At 35.3% G+C, this 23,925-nt stretch overlaps 1 protein-coding gene across 1 annotated transcript in view; it reads right to left on the bottom strand.

Moving 5' to 3' along the window:
• RALGAPA2 (Ral GTPase activating protein catalytic alpha subunit 2) overlaps positions 1 to 23,925 on the bottom strand; it is a 292,479-nt gene that overhangs the window by 148,426 nt on the left and 120,128 nt on the right. The window contains exons 20-23 of the mRNA XM_015596875.2: positions 22,457 to 22,633; positions 7,831 to 8,024; positions 6,930 to 7,028; positions 6,540 to 6,695 (exon numbers count right to left, since the gene is read on the bottom strand). Of these exons, the coding sequence (XP_015452361.1) occupies positions 6,540 to 6,695; positions 6,930 to 7,028; positions 7,831 to 8,024; positions 22,457 to 22,633 (626 nt within the window). The remainder of the gene's footprint in view (positions 1 to 6,539; positions 6,696 to 6,929; positions 7,029 to 7,830; positions 8,025 to 22,456; positions 22,634 to 23,925) is intronic.

Here is a 23,925-nt window from a genome sequence, read left to right as displayed (position 1 = left end):
TATCCTACAATCTTGGGAGATACATTTGCCCATTCTTAAAAATCTTAGGAATAAGGCCTGGAATTAGTCTTATTTTTTACTCACTGTACGACCCTAATGGTTTTTTAAAAATTGTTTTTAGATGAAACTTTTAAGTTAGCCTTCTAAAGTTTCTCTAGTGATACATATCAAGGTTAATATTTAATCCTCTAAACATCAGTTGGACCTTTAAATTTATACATATGCACTTTGTTCTATGAGTCCTGAATTAAAATCCCATTAATTCAAACCTTGGTTAAAAAAAAAAACAACTTGCTGTACAGAGTAAGCACTTTAGAGATCTATTAGATTTCCTTGGATATGAGGTAAACAAGTTCCCTAATTTGCCATCTTAATCCTTCATTCTCTGAAACTGAATACTCACTTATTTTTAACCTTAAATATATTTATAAGTTTATGTGTATCTAATACAAATAGTTGTTCTAGTTATAAGTCTAAATTTTCAGTGAAGAACAATTCTTTGTCTGAGAAAAGGTGATGCAATTATTACATATCACTGCATGATACAGGCTGTCTGGGGTTATTAAAAGAGTCAGGTATGGCCAATTTACAAGTAGCACCCCTGCACCTTGCTTTCATAGCTCACTGCTGAGTCTTAAGCTCACTGAGGGGCCCCTTGGGATCTTTTTACAAACGACTGTTTATTATAATATTATTCCATCATATACCTCATGAGAGGCGTTTGTAACATCCGTTAAGAAAATCATGAACTAATCTGACTTCTACGATAAAATATTACTCTATATATGATGTTTAAAATTATTTTTTCTTTAATACTGGTGTGGCAAAATATTCATTAAAATATAAAGTTAACAAAAGCAAAATGTTCCTAAAACAAGTTAAATATTCTTGGCTACAATGCAAGTAACCAAAATTAAGGTGCGAGGGGAGTGGGGGAGAAATGCTCCGAGTGCATTTAACAGTTGAAATATGAACCAGTGTTGATCGTGTATCACCAGTGCCCAGCATAATACCTTGCACAGTAGTCAACATCTAAAGGCAAGTTTTTACTTTGGACAACAATCTGCTCTGCTAAGATTAAGAGGAAAGAGATTTATATCAGGGCATTAGATGGCTCATAGGAAGTGCCAGGGAACCAAGCATGAACCTTCTACCACCAGGAACAAGGTGACAAGCAGAAACAGCCAGGCACAGCACAGAGCAGTTCCAGCAGAGACTCCATGGCTTGCTCTTGGCGCCAGAGATGCAGGTGCCTGAGCAGAACTTCACAACAGCTGCTGCCGACCACTCCCCATGTCAGCTTTCCAGCACCATGTAGGTGCCTTTGCCAGATGGAACCTGGGTTGATGTCGACCCAGCTGCAAGGAGCTGGGGACACACAGAGTTCAGCTTTCTGGCTTCCATCATTCATAAGGCACACTGGGTGGGGTGAGGAATGGGTGGAAAGTGAGCCCATGGCCACACAAGAAACGTTTCTGAATCACACAAGGGTTAAACATATCATTACTATATTTGACCCACAGTGTGGAGAGAGGTTATTTCTCCATATATTCTGAAATGCTACAATTCTTTGGGTGTCCCCAAAGAATTCTTGCCTGTCAAGAAGTAGAAATATGTAGTTCATTTTTAGTCAAATCATTATGTTCAAAGGCAAGAAAATACATGAAGGAAAAATAACAACATTTAAGATATCAGAAAAATAAAATAATTTGGTTACTCAAGTTGTTGCTGTCCTCCTCACTCTCTCTGGTATACTGCAAGGGCTCACACTTACTGAGGGCTGTTGTGTCCAGACTCCAAAATGAGTGTATTAAATGTTTTACCTCATCAAACTCTTCAAACAACCCTCTGAAGTAGGCACTATAATTGCCTGCGTTTCGGCACAATGGGGTCAAATGACTTGGATATTAAGGGAATGGCCAAGATTGGAGCTCAGACAAGCTGTTTTGAAATCCATGTTCTTAATTGTTACATTACTTCATACTATATTATACTGTATCATAACTTTATAATATCATGATTCAGATTTGTAGCTGGATTGTTACCTCAGGGCAGAACAATACATATTCCTCCAGCTGAGACAGGCCTCATGCTTTTTTGGTGTGCTAGCAAATACAACAATAGGCTAGTATAGATGAAAATAAGAAAGAACTACATTTCCCAAAATTTCTACATGCAGATTTGCAACAATAAATTTGCATTAATGTAAGTTTTTCATTTAAAAGAAAACTTAACTTTGATGTATAACAGACAAATTACATTAAAATGTTAAATCTGTAAGTCATTGTTAAAAAATAGCTTACTTATTTTAAGCAAAGAAAACTTTCCAGTCTTTGATATAAGTTCTTAAAAACAAAAATAAAATTCCTTTCCTCAACTGTCCTTTTCCATTTCACACATATTGATCTTTCCATATGTTTTAAATAATGATGAAATTAATAGAAACTGTTTTTAATGAATCCAAATCATAATTCCTTTCATGTCTAAATGTTCTAGGGAAGACTGAGGTGAAAAGCTGCTTAAGCATTAGGAAAACCTAAGAAGAACCAGGAACAGCTTTAGAAGAGGAGCTGAAAAATGGTGATGAACTGGGAAGACAACTATGGAAGGAAAGGTTGGATGCAGTAGGGTACTCCAATAAAGATTCTGAGGTGGGGGGACCAAGGCCAAAGCCTAGATAAAACAAGACAGAAGAGAAGAATACAACCAATTTTGACCAAACTGTTAGCTGTGAATCGATGAAAAAGACTACCCTGTGGATAATTCATACTTGCCTATGAACTCTAACAGCCTTTTTTAAAAGATGTGCCACCAGGCAAAAGTTCTCAGTATTTTTTGAACCTTACTTATTTACACAATGGGTCATGATATTTATTTAACTGAACTGCAAGGAATAATCAATGGGACATCCTCACACAGCTCCCAGCAGAGTCTGGCACTGTGGGTGCTGGGGAAACAAGATCCTCTGCCCTGCCCGCCCAGCAGACACAAAGTAGCCAGGCAGAGGAAAGCCAAGCAGAAGACCCCTTCACAGCAGGCTCTGCAGTCTCATAATTCACCCAAATTTTGTTAATAATTTATATTATTTTGAAAATCTTTATGATCCTAATTATTTTCCTAAACCAGTAACAAGATCAATTTTTGAAAACTTCATAGGAAATATAAAGCGATTTTAAAGCATTTTTCTCATACTGACAAACCATAAATTTGCAATGTGGAAAATGCTATTTGACAAAATCATTGTTTTAGCTATTAAATTATTGTTATTAGAATAGTTAAAACTGGTCCAACCAATATCGAAAACAGTTGGTTTGGAATGTAACATTTTAATTTCTGACTATTCAGTATATATGTATTATTATTTTTAAATATAGAGATGACTATATTTGTTTACATAAATAATTCGCTATCACATTATACGAAACCAAGATTTTACATGACTGCATTATAGGACACAATCTGTAAAATATCTATTTCACAAATAGTTTTTTTAATTTTAAAAAAAGGTTTTTAATTACTAAAAGCAGAAAAAAAAATTAGAATCTTAGAGCGTATTTCAAATTCAACACTTTATTAGCCACTACTAATATAATTTTGATACTCTCAGATTTAGGAAAACATTTGTAAAATGACCATGCCACACCATAATGCTCACAGGGCTCTAAGTCATGAGGCAGTTTTAAAGCTTAGTGGTAGTCCTTGTACACAGCTGCAAGTTGTGTAGACAAGTGTGCCACCCAGAGGAGAAAAGAGGAAATTCTCCTTGGATTTTATTTGTAAGACAAAAACTAATAAACATTAGAAAAATTTTAAATTATTTGCTATTACTTATCTATTCAAAAATAAAAAAAAGTTATAAGGTTCTCTCTGCAGGAATTAAGTCTTTTAGTGCCAAGCTACATAAAATCGTGGCTCTTTGAGAACTCTCATAGCATAGAAACAAGCCCTGAAGTGGTACTAGTCATAGGTACACAGTTTGCCAATTAAAAATTTGAATTTAACTGTATTCTTTACAGCAAACGATTTCTTTTATTTTAATAATTGACATCACATGTGTTTCTAGAAGTACATATGAGATCTGGAACAACTATCATGATCTATTTAGACACATGGACCCAAAGTTAAACTAATTACCAGAGATATTTCTTAAGTGAGAGAAGTTTCATTAGAAGATCTTCTGCATAATTTTCTTCTGGCAAAGTAATAGTTTATTTAGAGTAATTCTGTTTGGCAGATAGTCAGGGCTGCTAAAACATACCAATAACCATTAAGGTTAAAGCGAAAGTCAATTTTATTAAACATACAGAAAAAATTCAAGCTTCTAATGGCCTAAACAATAGGAAGATTATAAAATAGAAATTTATGATATTGCTGTTTTTCTTAGAAGTCTGGACGTTGGGAATACTGCTGGCAATGGGCCACCATTTAAGATTTACGTATTTTACAATGAACAACAAAAAATCAAACTTAACAGAAAAACATGGCATCCATTAAAATGAGAAAATAATTTTAGGTATAAAATTTGAAAGTTCCTTTTTCTACACTGTAAATTTCTATTTTTCGAAATAATGTTTTGGGTTCTCAAATGTTAATAATATACTCATTTTATAGTTTTATTTTCACTCCAACACACTTTAAAATAGAAAGATTCTAAACTCACACCTAGATGTTAGGAATACTAAGTGTTTATTGCTGACTTCAACTTTTTTCTATTAAATTAGAAAATTCTACAGTTATTAATTCCAAGTAAATTTTTTTCCTGCAACATCTTATCAAAACACTGCTTTCAAGTACCGCTGTTAACTAAACCTTCCTCTCTTGGCTGTCACTGAGGGATCTCATTATTATCTGTGAGAGTTAATTCTCTTGCCTATTTATACCCCTTAATCTTCCACATGCTCTGAGTTACATCATTCTGTAAAAGATGCTTCCACCTGCAATGACGGCTGCAAAATATCTAAGCACGAAGCACAAACAGTTCTACTTTCACATCTCTATTTCTACATTTATTTGGGAAATAAACAAGACTATGGATCTAAGTCCAGCCTGATATATAGACGACCTTTATATGCTGCTGAAATTGGAGCAAATCTGACAACTCAGTAGTCAATATGGCTAATAAATGTTCAATGATTAAAGCTCAAAGTGTTTATCAGGGAATATATTGCAAGATTTTTAAATAGGGCCTAAGGGTTGAGAAGGTTTAAGTGCATTCTGAAGCAACAAAGAAAAGCTGGTTAATCAGGAGAATGACCTACATGTATCCTAGGATTATTAAAAGTTCTGTGTGTCTGCATCAAACATTCCATGAGATGATGATGTTAATAGTCGTCTTAGTATTTTCTACATTTTCCAAATTTTGTACAATAAAGCCAGTATCACTTTTATAAAGAGTAATTAAAATTACTGAATAATACTACTATTTCTTTAATTCTTTTATTCTTTAATTCTACTTATTCATTAAATGAAATAACTCTTCTGCATTTATAAAGAACAAAAGAAATACAGATAGGATGGCTACTTGTAGTCCATGAATGATTCAAGTTCATTGATAAGTATCCACAACTTAAAGGGTAAACTCTGAAACACTCCTCATACCTCTAATTGGTCAAGAAGACCTAGTGATAAAATTAAATGCTTAAAATTTCTTCAATCTTTCCTATTCCTTCTTCTCCTCTCCAATGCTACCATCTTAGTTCGCATCATTTTAAATATCTATATTCATTTAACCACTTCCTAATTAATCTCCCTGTCTGCAGGCCCAGCCTCCTACTCTTTGCTACCATTGTCACATTTTTAAATCCATCCTCCAGAGTCCAGAATAATCTCTGTGAAGTACAAACCAATCACATCACCTGTATGCTTAATATTCAGACAGCAAATCAAGAGTCAGAGTGATCCTGTGCCCCTCCTCATCCTCTGCCCACTGGCAGGGGACTTCCACAAGGAAGGAAGTCTAGGGACTGGCCACATTCCACACTGTACACCCTCGGTCTGCAAGGAGGGGCTGTCGCAAGAGGCTCCTTTGGCCTTTCTGTTTCAACTTAACCACTGATTCTATTTCTTTGTGGAAGAAATTAAAATAATTCCTTATAATAAAGAAATGTCAGGACCCCTAATTTATGGGTGAGGTCTTCCAAAAAAAATCCTAATTCCTAAAACCATAGTTTTCAAACATTTTTAAATGACCAGAATCATTTTCTTTAAACAAAATCTAATGAAGAATCCCAACAAAAAGTGGTTGAAATAGCATTTTTGAGATTGACAACATAGGCAGAAGTTAGATCATATTAAACTGTATAGGCCATAGAATAATATTCAAATTTGGTTGGTGCAATGCAAAATCAGTGGGGAGGAGCAGGGATGTGATAAAATCTGATTTACGTTTTTGAAAGACCAATGTTGCCTTGTGTAAAAGAGCTGAAACTACTGAGAATTTTAACACTCCGATATATTTTCATCAATCTCAATTTAACCTGCAAAGAGTGATATGCACTTTCCAAATAATGGGCTACCATGATAAAGAAGTCACAGAATACCTGATCCTCACTGGTTAATCCCAGGTGCATCACAAGGTAAAAATGCACCAGGAAGTCTGAGTTTGGCAGAACATCCTGGCGTCTGGTCATCATGGCACAGATCAGTTTGTAGGCTTGTAGTTTGCCTTCCTTATATTCATTTGGCAATGTTGTCGCCTGCCAAGGAGATGATGTTTAAAGATTTAATCAACTCCAGATGCACAGCATTTCGACATTTCATTTACTTCTCAGTTTTCCATAAGAGTTGTTTATGGAGATGTGGGACATATTGGCTTTAGTAAGACCCCGTCTGTCTTCAAAACATGCAGTCTTGGGCAATTACATTTTTAAAACTCAATTTCAGAAAGGAAGAGGAAATTACAATAAAGGAATAAACACATATCCACTTGCCTTAAATAGCCATGATGCAAACATTCTGAGTGGTGGGATCAAGACCGGAGGAGATGGAGAAGATTGGTTATCCAGGCTTATTGCTAGATTATCCCGTATCTAATTCAGAAAGAGGAAAATTTTAGGAAAGGCAAGACGGTTTATCCCAATGACATTTCAATATTGTGTTCCATTGTCAAATAGCTGTTTCCAATTAAATTCCTAAAAGTTGAGTGAAAACCCATAATATTTACAAGTTTTCTTTTTTTGGTGAGATCTACTGTCCTTTGAATTTTATGTCTCACTTACTGTATGTGGTTTTAGATTTAATACAAAACCAGGGCATTGTTTTTCCTTGACTGTTAATGCTTGGAGAGGTCCTGAACTCCAAATGAAAAAGAATGGTTCAACAAGTTACATTGTATAAACATGAATCATGTTTTTTCTTTTTTTTTTTTTAAATATAGTAACATGGGGAAAATGTATGTAATAAACAAAAACAAAAACCAGAATGAAAATTGTATGGCCTCTAAGATTCTACTTTTGTAAAAATGTGTTTATCCCTAGAAATAAGATTATATATTACTATTGGTTACCTTGCAGGATGGTGATGTTAATGTTCTTCTTAGTATTGTCCTACATTTTCCAAATTTTGTACAATAAAGCCAGTACCATTTTTATAGAGTAATTAAAATTACTGAATAATAACCTATTCTTAATATATTATAGCAATATTCTTATACATTAAATAACTCTTCTGTATTAGATAACCAAAATATGTTATTTTTGATAATCATACTTTGTATAAACACCTAATTATTTTTCCAGAATATGTTCAGTAGTGAACTGCAACATAGTTTTCATGTTAAAAGATAAGTCAATTTTCCCATATTAGAATAAAAAGTAACATAGCAAGACATACCTTTGCTAGTTTGTACCAGAGTTCATATAGGTAGCCAAAAACTTTGGCATGGATTTTGGGTGACTGAATATTATTTACATCTCCGAGGATTCCCAAGACTCTTCGCCACAACACAGCGGCAGAGTCTGCGTGCCAACCAGTGAGGTTCCCTCCAGCAATTATACTACAGTCATCTGCAAGGCATTCGCTGCTATCTATGGAGAAAAACATGTGTGTTAACCCTAGAAACACAATCTTGATTTCATCATTAGAGCCTTTTTTTCTTTAATGCAAATTGCCTATGCTTGAAAATTTTTATATTCAGAGTAAAATAATTAAGATGAAAAGTATAAAATAGCTGAAAATTTGAAAGGATATAAAATCAAGATCAATGAGAAAGGTCAAATGATTTTAATTCTTCAAACTAAAAGGGCAACAAACCTAGAGATGACAAAACACTTCCTGGAAACCCTTCTAAGAGTTTTCTAAAGGAAGGGAGGGGAGAGGGAACTTGAGTAGAATGGGTAGGAAACAGGCCCATGAAAAATAGGTGGCCAGGGAAGGCCTTATTGCTGAAGTGACATTTGCAGTGGTTGTTAATCTTAACAGGTTTATTGGGGGTATAATTGGCATACAACAAATATTATCTTTTTAGATTCAAGGTGTTTTGAGAAATGTATATACAATGATGTAACGGTCACCTTAAACTGCCACCATAACTGAGATATGGAAGAGCCTCATCATAACAAAAGTGCCCGTTTAGTCAGTTTCCTCCTCCTATTCTTTGCCCTGACAACCACTGCTATTTTTTTGCCTTTTCCAGAATGTCATATAAATGGAATCCTACAGTATTGTAGCTTTTCTATTTTAAAAAATGTTTCTTTCACTAAGCATAATGCATCTGAGACTCATCCATGTGGATGTGTGCATCAGTTTGTTCCTTCTTATTGAAAATTAATATTCCATTTTATGGATGTGTCATATTTTGTTTATCCATTCACCAGCTGAAGAACATTTAGATAATTTCCTATTTTTAGTGATTATAAATAAAGCTACCATAAACATTTACATATAGGTATTTGTGTGAACATATGTTTATAGTTTTCTTTTGTAAGTCCAGAACCACAAAACAGCACACATTTGTTTATTCTTTCTTTTGTGGATCATATTTTCTAGTGAATCCCTGAGAAAGAGGCATGTCCTTCCATATCTGAAAGTTTGTCCCTGACTTATAATTCATAGTTTGACTAGGTACAGAATTCTGTGTTGGAAATGCTTTGCTACACTTTCCAATAGTTTCCTTTGTAATTTTAAAGTTAGCAGCATTTTGATATTTGAAATTTTTTTAATGAAAAATTACTAATTCTGGAAAAATTTAGTATCCTGTGTTTGCATCTAATATTCTCAAGATTCATAATGTGTCTTGGTATTATTTATTTTCAACCACTGTATTTGGCATTCATTAGGTCCTTTCAGCTATAATATTCAATTTTGAGAAATTTTAATTAATTATTTCATTGATAATTCCCTTCTCTAATTTTTCTCTTTCTCAACTTCCTATTTAAGGTTCAATATCTTACATAGGTCTTAATTTTCTTATCTTTCCATTCCTATTTCCCATCTTTTTGATTTTTATTATACTTCAACTCCAATTTCGTCTTCCTTTTCTTCTGTTGGCTTGATTTTATTTCTACTGTCATATTTTTACTATCCAAAACTTCTTTCTTGTACTCTCTGTACATTTTTATATCGTTGGCCCTTGTTTCATATAATACATAGTTTTAAAATTCTCTTTTTGTAGTCTCTTCTATTAAGATGTGCTCCACCCTACTCCACCCACATTTTCTTATATCTAACTCATATTTTCATACTAGGAAACTTCTTCAAATAATTGGGAGCCTTGGTTATCTGCTCAAATTTAAGAATGGGCTACAAAAATGCTGAATGGGAGCTTAGTCCACAGGCATGGTCTTTGGTGGGTTTCACCATATTCTTGGAGATCCTCACATATACATGGATGGATGGATGGACGGACGGACAGACAACGTTTTGGGTTTTTTTCTAGAATTCAAATTCCAAGAGGAAGACTCTTCTATCAGTGGGTATGTAAACCTTTAGTTCCTTTGTCTCCAAGACAGTACCTCTATATTCATCCATGCACTGGTGACTCCAAGCCAGAAACCAACTAATTTACTCTTTCCATCTTCTATTGTGAGGTTCTAACTACTTCTTAAATACACTTACAGTATTCATGTTTTAAGCTCCATCATTACCTCCTACTTCCATACCTACTTTGTGTAGGAAATTTTCTAACTCTTTTAGGAAACTTGTAATAACCAAAGTCAGGTTGCTTCCCGGCTTTCTCCACTACTGACAAAGGATTTTGTGTTCTCAGATCTGCCAAGTCCTATACATCACCTATCTGCAACTTCTAAAAGTGGGTTACAGCTTCCAGTCAAGATGGAGGAGTAAGTTGGTAAATGCTGTGCTTGCACCCTCCCAAAACCACATCATAATTACAACTAAAATACAAAACAACCATCAATGAAAATCGCCTGAAGTCTAGCTGATCAGAAGTCTTGTAACTAAGGACGTACAAAAGAAGCTATCTCAAGACTGGTAAAAGGGGTGGAGACTTGGAATAGGCTGGTCCCATATCCACATGTGGCAGTTAAAAAATAGGGAGGCATATCTCAGCTGCACAGGTTCTCCCTGAGGAGCGAGGGGTCCCAGCCCCACACCAGGCTCCCTAGCCCAGAGTTCTAGTGCTGGGAAGAGAATTCCCCATAACTTCTGGCTGTGAAAACCAGTGTAGATTGTGGCTGAGTGAGACAAGAGGCTGCTGGAGTCCCAGATGCTCCTCTTAAAGGGCCCACACATGAACTTATTTGCTAACACTCACTTGCTCTGAGCTCCACCAGTGGTACAGCAGCTCGAAAGGCGTCAGGTATATACACAAGGAACTGAATTGTCTGGCTTCAGGGAGAGGGCCGGAGGGGCAGCTTTCTCCCAGACAGAAGTGCTGGCAGAAGCCATTGTTACTTTGTTGAGCCCTCCCCAAACCCAGCCTGCAGGTACAGGCAGTAAACAAGTCTGAATCTCCATCTACCTGGCAAACAACATTCATCCCACCCTGGTTACTTCCTGAGACCCCACACTCCCAACTAGCATGCCCACCAAGCTGCTTCCAGTGGCTTTTCCATACAAACAGCCAGTCTTGGCTCATGTTGTAGACCTTCCTAAAACTTCTCAAAGAACTTTAAGCATAGATATAGATAGAAAGATGGAGAAAGAGATGGAGAGGAGATGGGGGGGAGGGGGTGGAAAGGGGGGGGGGCAGGAGAGAGATAGAGAGACAGAGAGAGACAGAGAGACAGAGAGATTTATTTGTTTTTTCTAGAACTCATATTCCAGGAAGAAGACTCTCTCCTGCTCAGAGAGTACATAAACCCAAAACAAGCAGCATCTGGCCTCAGCATGCCCTGTACCCCTTTCTAAGTAGCCCTATGCCCTGCACTAGTGGAAACCAGGCTTAGTTTGCAGCTTAACCTCTCCCAGGTATCTCCAAGCCCAGTGCAAGTGGCAACTGCCAGTAGATGACTTTGTAGCACATACCAAGTGGCCACAGGCAGGGCACAGGCAGCAGCTGACCTTGGCTTGCACAAGAGCCCCTCCAAAAAGGTCCCAGAGCCAACATTCCCAGTGGCTAGCTTCTGACAACACCAGAGAATCACCCAACTACCTCCACAAACAACATACCCAAAGGGCAAACTAAGCAGGCACCGGAGCCCTGCTAAACTAAATCCTGCTCTGTAGGGTCAGGCTCTGCACAACAGCTTCTTCACTATAGTCACAGCCAGTCCTCATGACCAATTAGCCTGAGGATTAATCCTTCCCACAGACATGCCAACAGCAATCAAGGCTCAATTTTAACAGGAAGGCACACATGACCCACACAAGAAACACACCTGGAACATCCGGATCAGGTGACCAGGGAGACTGTACCACTGAGCCCCACAGGATACCTACTACATAAGGCCACTCAACTAAGATCAGGAGACATAGCAGCTTTACCTAATATATAAAAACAAACATAAGGAAGCAGCCACATGAGGAAACAAAGAAACATGTTCGAAATGAAAGAAGAAAAAAAAGCTCTAGAAAAAAACCTCAACACAATGGAGACAATCTACCAGATCCAGAGTTCAAAACACTGGTTATAAGGGTGCTCAGTGATCTCGGTGAGAACTTCGACAAAGAGATAGGAAACATAAAAATGGAGATAGAAAACATAAAAAAGAACCAGTCATAAAAGAAGAATATAGTAACTGAAATGAATACATTAGAGAGATTAGATGTTTAGATGAAGCAGAGGATTAAATCAGTGATTTGTAAGATAAGGTAACAGAAAACATCCGATCAGGATAGCAAAAAGAAAAAAAAATCCAAATATACGAGGAGTTTAAGGGGCCTCTGGGACATCAAGTATATCAACATTAACATCATAGGGGTACCAGAAGGAAAAGAGAGAGAGCAAGGAATTGAAAACCTATTTGAAAAAATAATGACAGGAAGCTTCTACCTAGCCTGGTGAAGGAAAGAGGCATACAAGCCCCGGAAGCACAGAGAATCCCAAACAAGATCAACTCAAAGAGGCCCACACCAAGACACATCATAATTAAAATGCCAAAGGTGAAAGACAAAGAGAGAATTTTAAAAGCAGCCAAGAGAAAAGCAATTAGTTACTACAAGAGAGCTCTCATAAGACTGTCAACTGATTTCTCAACAGAAACATTGCAGGCCAGAAAGGATAGGCAAGAAATATTCAAAGTGGTGAAAAGTAAGGACTACAACCAAGATTACTCTACCCAGAAAAATTATCATTTAGAATCAAAGGACAGATAAAGAGCTTCCCAGAAAAGAACAAGCTAAAGGAGTTCATCACCACCCAACTAGTATTACAAAAATGTTAAAGGGATTTCTTTAAGAAGAAAAAAAAAAGATTAAAAATATGAATAATAAAATGGCAATACATTATATATCAACAATTACTTTAAATGTAAGTGGATTAAATGCTCCAATCAAAAGACATAGGGTGGCTGAATGAATAAGAACATAAAACCTTTACATATGTTGCCTACAAGAGACTCACTTCAGATCAAAGACACACACAGACTGAGAGTAAAGGAATGGAAAAGATATTTCATGAAAATGGAAATAGAAAGGATAAAAAAAAGCTGGGGTACCAATATTTATACTAGACAAAATAGACTTTAAAACAAAGCCTGTATCAAGAGACAAAGGACTCCGTAATTCCGCTTCTGGGTATTTATTCAAAGAAACCCAAAACACTACTTTGAAGGGACATGTGCATCCATATATTCACTGCAGTATTATTTACAGTAGCCAAGGTATGGAAGCAACCTAAATGTCCATCATTAGATGAATGGATAAAGAAGAATGGTACATATATACAATAGAATATTACTCAGCCATAAAAAGAATGAAATCTTGCCATCTGCAATAACATGGATGGGCCTAGCAGGTATTATGCTAATAAGTCAGACAGAGAAAGACAAATTCTATATCATTTCACTTATATGTGGAATCTAAAAAAAAAAAAAATAGAACAAAACAGAAACCAACTCATAGATACAGAGAACATAGATACAGAGATGGGAGGGGTGCTGACGGGTAGGGGGAAAAGGGGAAAGAATTAAGAAGTACAAATTGGTAGTGACAAAATAGTCATGGGGATGTAAAATATAGCACAGAGAATACAGTCAATAATATTGTAATAGTATGTGTAGTGTCAGATTCATCAGGGCGCTCACTCTGTAAGATATATGTCTAATTACTATGTCATACACCTGAAACTAATATAATATTGTATGCCAACTATAATTGAAAACTAAAAAAATGTTTTAAAGAATACCAAAGAGGTCTTAAATACTTTGATCTTTAACTTTGAAAATAAAACCTTTTGGTTTTCATTTTTTAAAAAAATAAGTTGGTTGCTACTGCTTCTCCTGCCATCTTTGTCCTTGTCAATTCACATCTAATTTAACGCAAATCCATTAATGTGGCTCAAGTGGCATTTTGTGGAAAACTGGGGCTATTTGTGTTTGTCCATTCTATTTCTGACTGCATATGTATTAATATAATTTTTTAAATGCCTTTGTCACTCATTTCTTTAGCCCACTTTCAAAAGTCACTTATTTCATATTCTTGTTTTATCACTTTTGTTTAGTTTTAATGCCCTTATTTTCTATTTGACGTTTTTTCCTGAATTACTTTTTAAAAAATAAACTTAGATTTTATAATTTTAGACTTATAAAAAATCATTAAGATAGTATAGAGAGTTCTCATATACTTCACGTTGACTTTTCCCTATTACTAAAATCTTACATAAGTATGGTACATGTGTTAAAATTAATGAACCAATATTGAAACATTATTAGAAAGTCCACACTTATTCAGATTGCTTTAGTTTTTAACTTAATGTCTTTTTTCTGTTCCAGGATTCCATCTAAGATATCACATTACATTTAACTGTCATGTTTCCTAAGCCTCCTCTTGGCTATTTCTCAGACTTTGTTTTGGATGACATAGACAGTTTCAAGGAGCAGTGATCATATATTTTGTAGCGTGTTCTTTAATTGAAATTTATGTGATTTTTTCTCATGATTAACTATTTTTTTGTATTTCTGATCCTGGAATGAACTTCTCTTAGTTCTGATATATGATCCCTTCCCAATATTCTTAGATTTTGTTTGCTAATGCTTTATATAGGATTTTTGCTTATATGCTTTTAAGTAATATGGACTCTAATTTTCCTTTTTTAATATGCACTCTATCTGATTTCATTATCAAGGTAACACAAATTAGATAACAGAAGTTAGGAAGCTTTCTTTCTAGTGTCTGGAGCCAGTTGGAAAAGAGTTTCTTCTTTATTTGAAGTTTCAGTAAAACCAGTAATTGTCCTTTATTTTTACAAATATTTTAAAATTAATCGACTATATTATTTAAAAATTTATACAGTTTTTGTAGTTCTTTTCCCCTCATCACCCCAATATTTTTTCCTTGATCAATCTTGCCTCTTAATCTATTTTATTAATGTTTTTAGAGTGGTTTTTGATTGTCTTCTCTATTGCTTTCTATCATATTTGTGTATGCGCTTAGCTTTCTAAGTTCCTTTTTTATTGACATCTATACATTATTCCGCCATTATTTTCCTAATTTTTTAATAGGACTCATAGATCAATATTTTTCTCTTCTAATATACACACCTAAGGCCATACATTTTCCTCCATATAAGTCTTCAGCTTACATTTTAGAACTTTTGATATGTAGTTTTCACTGTAAATCAGTTTGAAATATTTTCTAATTTCTAATTTAATTTATTTTTGGACAATTTATTTGAAGTGCAGTTTTTAGTTTCTTAATGTATTTTTGTTTTATTATCCATTTGTTCTTAATTTACTTCATCATATTCACAGAAGATAAATATAGTTTCAAATAATGACATTTGCTGAGACTTGCTTAAAGATCTAGCTCATCAATTTCTGTAAAAGTTCATGTACTTTTAAAAAATCACTTGTATATTTTAATTAAGTTCAAAATTTCTTATATATATATGTACATATAAAATATCTCCATTCAACACACAAATATTTCCATTCAATCAAGATTAATGGTATTAAGTCAGTCTTCTCTATTTTTGCTTAACTTATCAATTATTGAGTTGATATTAAAATTTTATACTATGAATTCGGCTTTATCAGTAGTTCCTTATAATTCTGTCAAATTTTCCTTCATATATCTGGGGGTATGAAGTTCATATAAATTCAGAATTACTGCAGTCACTAATAAATGTTTTCTGCTTTAATGTGACTGACATATGGATAACTAGACATGTGTCTCTTTCTTCCTATCTATCAATTTATTTATTTACTTAATTTGTATCTTCTTTGTTGTGCTTCTCTTTTGATTCTTTGCAGAGTTTTAAAAGTTGTGTTCTATCTCTATCACTAATACCCTTTCTTTATTTTCTTACACCATTTGTTACTAACACGATGTTCTCAAAGTTCTATTCCTCACAAATTTTCTAAACAAACAAAGGCAAACTGATTTCTAGGTAATTATCAACCCCCACTGTGTGACATTTTGAGTATATATGGTATTGGTGTTTTTAAGGCCTATCTAATCCAAGAAATTGAAGCACCATTTGTGGATGTAAGGAAGTCAAGTAGAGGAATGACAGGAAACAATAAGAAGCAAGAAGTGAATCTGACAAGAGTCACGGCAGATCCAAGAATGGTCTATATCCCCCAACACTGCACCCAAGACAGCTAATACTAGACATTAAAAGATCCCAAGACACCGAAACAAAAGAGTTAATAAAGATGGCACACCGTGTCATGGAATGGCCTTATCCAAACAGAAACACTGTTACTTCTTAAAGGAAAAACTCATCTGTATTTCCCACGTAAGTATCATACTCTACTGAGGAGACACAATAAAAGGTACAGATCCAATTCAAAATGGAACTCCTAAATAGTATATCTAAAAGACAGGAGTTATAGAGAACAAAAGGCTAATTATGGGCCTCTAAGTTCTCTGAAGAGAGACTCATTCTCCTAATGTTTACTTAGTAAGGTAAGTGCAATACCAAGCATCTGTCAGTCTGAGAAGGTATGCTGAAGCTTTAATGAATGTTTATAAACCAATGTAAGTCCCCAAGTGAAGACACAGCATAATATGGTATTTATTTTTCTCATGAAGAATGCCATGATGTCTTTAATCCCTTGAAAGGTAAAAAATGTAAGAGGATTAGATGATTTATAGTTTTGTTGCATCCCCTACCCCAACCCGGAATATGCAGCCGTCCAAAATAGGGTTAGCCCCAGCATTCCAATCACCCTGGACTTGTGCTTGAATAGCAACTCTAAGTAAACGTCGGTCAGGCACCTCATCACCTGCAACTCCATGGCACCTGCGACCTAACACATTCTCAGTTATGAAAGGACTCCATGTGTAAAATGCTTCAATACTATTTTGCTCTCTGAAAAATTTATACCTCAATGATAAAATCTTAGGTGACATATCCCAACATTATCAAAATATGGTGCATCTTTTTGAAGTATTTGAAATGATGGCACACTCAATATTACCATGACAAAATTTTTTTAATGAGTTGAAATGTTTTTACCCAAAATTATTCTACTCGTGGCATAAGTAACAGAACAGATGCTGACATTTTACATGTAGATGGTTCCACAGTGAAGCAGTATTTAATTAAAAATGGGGATTTGAGAGATTTCAGAAATTTTCATGTTCACCCTAAAAACACCAAATATTTAGTTTTATTTTCTTTTTCATGAGTGAACTAGTATGCTAGCCTAGTATCTTTTCATTTATTTATTACTAAATGGTAAAGGGGTATTTAAATTTTTTTTTTTAATTTAACTGGGAACCCTTGACAGTAAATAAATTATCTTTCTCCAAATATATATATGATTTTAACAGAGTAATATAAAGTTTGTAACTCTGCAAACATGCAAAGGATTTTAGCCATTAACTAAATCTTGGTAATTGGTAAAATAGGCACTTATGACCAAATGACGATTTCACATAGGAGCAATTTTATGTAGGCTTGGTAGAATGTTGAAGAAATATAGCTGGCACTTTGGAAATAAATTTCCCTTTTCACTTGAAATCTAAAGGCACAAACCGAAAGGCTCGATTGGAAACCTTAATTCTGGTACCAAAAAAATCAGGCCTGGACTTTGAAGATCCAAAGGGAGAGGTAGCAGGTTGGCTGGCATTCTGTTGGCCACCATTACAGCCTGACCCTCCTCTCCTTCCTCATCTGCTTTTCGGTGTTGTTGTTGTTCATTTTAAAGATTTCAGAAGGTGAGCAACTAATCCTATGGTAGTTATCATTGTTATTTTTCTTTATAATATTTCATGTCTTCAGAGCAGATCAAAGCCTGATGAAAATTCCAAAAATGTGTCTAGTGGTAGACAACACTGACAAACCATTCCCGCAAAAACAGCTTTGGTAGTAGGTAACTGTGAATGTAACTCACATGCAGAGCTATAATTAAAAGCAGAAGTAGTAAAAGGATTTCTATAACAGCATTTGGAGGCAGGGCTGTGATAAATATAATAACTAAAAAAAGATTTTGAAACTTAATCTTACATTATCAAATGTAAGATTAAAAAGGGTCAAAATATAATCTTTTATTATTAAAAAGGGTCAAAATATAATCTCTGTATTCACTAAATAAAACAGTAGCCTGCAACTTAAAGCTTATTCATTCACTGATTCAAGTATTTACTGAATGTTCCTCTCCTGCCATGTATCATTCTAGGAGCTAAGAATCAGTTCTGAACACAACCAAGCTTATATCCCAGTGGGAGAAGACCACTGAACCCCTCCCACTAAAACAAAATGTTAGCCATCATTTCTTACTAAACCTTATCTTAAAACCTATCACTGACCTGACAGGAACCTGGAAAGGAAAGAGCACCAAAGCTGGCTTTTACTCTTTAAGGTTTTGCCACCCTTCAGAATTCTTAGTTTCTCTGATAAAGAAAGTTTTAATTACGCTGAAGTTGAATTCATAATTGATACTTTTCTAATCAATTTTTTAAAAATTTCATTTAAGAAAACCTTCCCCATCCTAAGGTCTTAGACATTTTTTAGAAAATATTTTCTTCTAAAAGTTTTTAGAATTTCTTTTTCATATTTAAGTATTTTACCCATGTGGAAATGACTATGAGCATGGTGTGAGGTAGGGATTGCATTTCATTTTTTTCCCATATGGCTAAATACTTGTCCCACGGGCATTGTTAAATAATAAATCCTTTCCTTGCCAGATCCAGAATGCCACTTCTTTCATAATATCATGATTCTGTGCCTTTATGGATTCAGTTATGTATTTTATAACACATTCTACTAGTCTACTTGTCTACCCCTGTGATTAAAACTTTCTTTAAATAAATTTCATAGCACTTATCACATTAGTTGTCATTATCAGGATGTCTTCTGTCCTCTTGATAATCTCTTAAGTCAACTGTGGCTATGACTTATTCATCTTTTTATTTCTTACAGCATCAAAATAAATATTTCTGGTTTGTAAGCTTATTCGCTAAATGGGAATCAGCAGTAATACTGATTCTTAGCTATAGAATCATAAATATTCCTCAAAATCATTACCTCAACAGAACAAAATTTATGCATATATTAACAATATTTCTTTATTTTCTGTATTCCTGATGCTCTGGCATTTGGTGCCTCCAGACCAGGAAGGGACTGCCCCTCCATGGATAACTACTAATTCTTAGAGATAGTAAACAGCTTAACCAGGAAGTGTACCTTTCATATGCAAACTACCCAATCCACAGCTGTACCTCCCAGCTACCTCCTTTATCCAGCTCTTCCACATCAAGCTAATATACTCACCTGCCATAGTCACTCCAGGGCCAGGTACAGAGCAACCAGGGACAGCATCTATGCTCCAGAGTTTGCTGAAATTGTTCAGACTAGCCAATCCTAAATCTGCTTACCCTGTCTTGCTTTGCCTTTCTCATGGAAATGACAACAAAGGCTGTTGCCCATGCTTTCCCCTTTCCCTTTGCCTCCTGACCAAACAATCCTCCCCTGTGTAACCCCACGCCTCCTGTTTCTAGGCACCTGTGAGTATAAATTTCTTCCTTCATGACGATCATTTCCATTTCTGCATGTATTACTGGACCTGATTAAAACAAATGCCAGGCACATTTTGAAACAAAGCACAATAAATTAGCTGTTATTTTCAGCAAACATGAAATGATTTAAATAAGAAAGCAAATATAAAACTAAATTGTTAGCTTGCCAGTCATGAAGGAATTTGAGATTTTAGAAGGGGTTTATTGTTCTAAGCATTTGATAACTGTTGGTAGGATTATTCAATGAGAAACAGAGATATACTGAAATTATTTGATCATTTTCTTTGTGTGTCCTAAAGGTCAGGCTAACATGCAGGGGTTTTTTTGTTTTTGTTTTTGTTTTGTTTTGTTTTGTACATTTATAAAGAAATTGTTCTCTTAAGAAAAGAAAGTTAAATTCAGAACTGTGATAATCCTTAAACCTTACCATATTACAGTTTCTCCTTTTCACAGATGACAAGGTGAACTATTGAACTGAGTGTACTGACTTATATTAGTATTTCAAAGAAGAACTAACTATTTAGAGGAGTTAATCACAACAGAGAGTGTATCATATAAAATTACCTCACGCAAGTTTATTAAAGCGAGCTGTCCCACGTATACTTTGAAATGAGATCAAAACTAATCTTTCCAAAGGACGGACAAAAAAAGTAATCACCCAATTGTCTTTCTTTTCAATAAAAATAATTAAAACTAGTTTTTGTTTAAATAAGTCAACTTGTTGAAGGTGCAGTACTGCCTTCAATAGTACCACAACAATAAGTTTCTCTTGGGTAGTCTGTATATTGGGCCCAAAGAAGCTATTTATTCCATAAATACATTAGTGATTCTCAAATAGTTTGAAGGGTTTTACAGCTGTAATTTTAACAGCAACATAGTGGAAAGGAGTACACATAACACTGCATCTGGAGACTAAACACTTTAAAAACTGGTACCAACTCTGGCACTTATCATCTAGCTAGACAACTAGATCTCCCTGGGTCTCAGTTTTCCCATCTCTAAAACAGAATTTGTAAGACTTGACCTGCTTACCATATGGAATCAAAGAGGATTCAAAGTTCTTTGTAAACTGTTAAATCTCATATAAATTTAAAATGTTATTATTCAAAATGATTATCTATAATTATATATATGTATATAAAGAATTTTAAATCACTTTAAAAAGAACACAAAATTTGAGAAGTACATATTGATACCAAATAATTTATAAAACTAAGCACATGATTTTGACAACCATTTTCTCATTGCCTTTGCAAGGCTTCTACCACTGGCAGTTTTGAATACACAGACCAAAAATGTCCACTGTCTTTTAAGGACAGCACTACAGCATTATAAGGCAATACATTATTCACTTATAGCCAACTGGTCTGTTTTTCTTTGTTTATTATTCTATTCTTAATTAAAATATGCACATATTAAATACATATTAAGATCATACTTCTTGGTTTTACCTATCTTACAGATAAAAGATTTTATCGAATCCATTTTTCTATGTAAATTTTATTAAGTTTTAATGTTACTGCATCAAGAATTTCCAAAATATTAGAGACTTTGATTAAATTTTATATTATAATAAAAACAAAAGTTTGCTGGGTTAAAAAAAAAAACTAAGGTAAAACATTTGCCTTTATTTATAATTTTAAAATAATTTTTTAGCATTTTAATAACATTTTTATTAAACACATATACTTTATAGCTTGTTTTCATGAAAGATATCTACATGTAAACATGACTATGGTAGACCAGGAAGGACTTGGCTGTGGTCAGCATTTCCCACAGTGAGTTCCTCAGAACACGTCTTTCCTGACACTTAACAAACAAAGCAAAACAAATATCCAACTCCTCTTTGGTGTTTCCATTCTCATCAGCCCTGTCACACAGGTAAGAGAGCTGAGCCTTTATGAGGCTTGCATACCAAGGGTCAACCAATGTGCATGTGCATGTGTATGTCTGCGTGCATGTGAAGAGCTAAAACTGCAGAGTGCTTCCACACACACTATTCTGTGCACTACCCTTATATGTTCATTCAATTATTCCTCCAATAACCTTTAGTAGAGACTAATATCCCTATTTTACATAAAAGAGGTTGAAGGACAGAGAGATTAAGTGACTTGCTCAAAGCCACCCAGCAATGTCTTGGCAGAGCCTGAAGGAAGACCCAAAAAGTTTGGCTCTATAGCCCATGCATGAATCTTAGAAATACAATGTTTAGGGGAGAAAAAGTGCAAAGATACAGAGTATGACACCATTTTTTATAAGTTTAAAAATACGATATATTTGATTACTTGAGGACACAGATATATGTGGTAAAATTATAAAGAAATCAAGGGAGTTATTATATAAATTTTTGAGATAGGGTCACAGGATGACAGGAGGAAGAGAGAAACTTAAGAAGGCGCTATAGGAAACCTCGCTTGTTTAGGAGCTGTTCTATTTTTTTAAGTTGTGTTGTAGGCTCACTGGTGCTCACTTTATTATTGTAGCCTATAACTTACAAATATGTCACAACTTATTTTATATGTATCAAGTATTTCATAGTAAAATTTCAAAAAAAAATTAATCAGTAAGCTAATCGAAATCTTAAACTTATCCTGGATTGATAACCTTTGTAAGGTGGATAAATCACTTGTTTCCAGAGTAAAGCAAATTTGGTGAGGGATGACAAAGGCTTGAAGGATCATCACTTCCTCCTGTGGTGGACAGTGGCTGTAGGCATGGCATGCTTCCTCCGCTATCTGGCCACTTTTTTAGAACCCTCTCCATACACGGCTCAGAATTCACCACTGATTATGAACCGGTAGTTGGGTCTGCCACGACCAATTTGGTTGGAGGCGGCACTTGCATCATCAACTCCCCAGAGTTCTTTCAATTAGGAAACTCTAGGATCTCTCAACTGTTAGTACTAGTGCCTCCTTTTCAAAGACACAGTTACCTGTTAAGTTTGAAGCATCAGTGGGACTCAGTTGTAACCAATGGCGGGCATCAGAGTCAGCCACAACATCTGTAGGAGTGTTTAGTTCTGCATCCTCCTCACAGGTCTGCCATGGGCTCATGGACAGCTCTGCCTCGCTGTTATAGCCCAGAGCTGTGTCACTGCTGACACTTTCACCTGGCACAATGGAAGAATCAAAGTGTGAGATAACTAATAGCTAGAAATCACAATTACCTACAGGCAAGTAAACAGCTGACATAGCAGGAATCATTCAGAGGGTAGGAGCTCAAAAGGGACCTGTGTGGCGCTCTTGCTCAATGAAACAAATCTTCTAAGTGCAGGGCATTTAACAGTCATTATGAGCTCAGTCATTATGAGCACTGCATATCACTCAAGTGGCATTCTTTTCAAGGGGTCTTCAACTCAGCTACTCCAAGTATCCTAAAGATTACATCAAGGCCTTAAATTTTCTCCTGAAACTTATTCAACTACTAAAATGGGGCTGGGGAGAAGAAAAGGGTGGGAATTGATTCCACCACAAAAGCAAGCTTATTCTGTTTGCTAGAAGACCTAAGGAGCCTGATGTCTACACCTCAACCCAGGTTGAATCACCCAGGGTCACTGCAAAACATTTTCTTCAACAGAAATTCTCCCTTTTATATACTAAAAAGTTGCAAGCTTTCAAAGGCTATTAAGCCTTATAGGACTATTTTGTCTGACACCAAACAGACCTAGACGGTCTATTCCTCCACGTCTCTTGTTTACTTCATAACAATTTTATGTGTCTACTCTGTCTGCTCACTCTTCCAGCTGCTTTTCATATCTGCTGCTGACAGTCCCCAGCCTTGCTGCTTCTAATCAGCTGTTTTCTTTTAACTTGCAAAGAACGGAAAGTTGTCCCAATCACCAACCTGTTAGGTCCCTAACTGCATTTCCACAGAACGCTAAGCCAACAAGGTCTGAAGGTACAAACCAAGAGGAGCCCGCCACAACCCACCAAGAACTGCCCTGGACCTGAGTTGTTCACTTCCCTGTGAAGTAACTGCCTTGAGGGAAGCAGAGTATTAGAACCACATTTTATGGTATATGATGTGTCAGGATTCCAAACAAACTTTATTTTTTCAATACGTATACTATTGACTTCAATGTACTTTTGAAGCTTTTTTTTTTTCCCCTCATAGCCTGTGGGAACTTTCTGAGGAAGATCATTTTTCCTTCTTGGCCTGTCTGCTCACCTAGCCATCTGCCTTGGTCATGCCTTTCACCTGGAAAAAGGCCCAGAGGTGGAAAGACAGGCCTCTAAGATACAAGTAACTGACTAGAACTGTTTTTTTTTGGTATGTGTGTACTAACTGTCTATCAGTCCTGAGATTCCAGGAATAAATATGTCCCACTTCACAACCATGTCTCTTCACATGATATCACTTAAGTTAGAAAGGAAAAAGAAAACAAAATATATGAACTCAGAA

Source organism: Pteropus alecto, unplaced genomic scaffold (genome assembly GCF_000325575.1).
Source record: "Pteropus alecto unplaced genomic scaffold, ASM32557v1 scaffold45, whole genome shotgun sequence".
Classification (NCBI taxonomy): Eukaryota; Metazoa; Chordata; class Mammalia; order Chiroptera; family Pteropodidae; genus Pteropus; species Pteropus alecto.
Note: the sequence above shows the minus strand (reverse complement) of the source record. Positions and strands in the feature narration are given on the sequence as shown.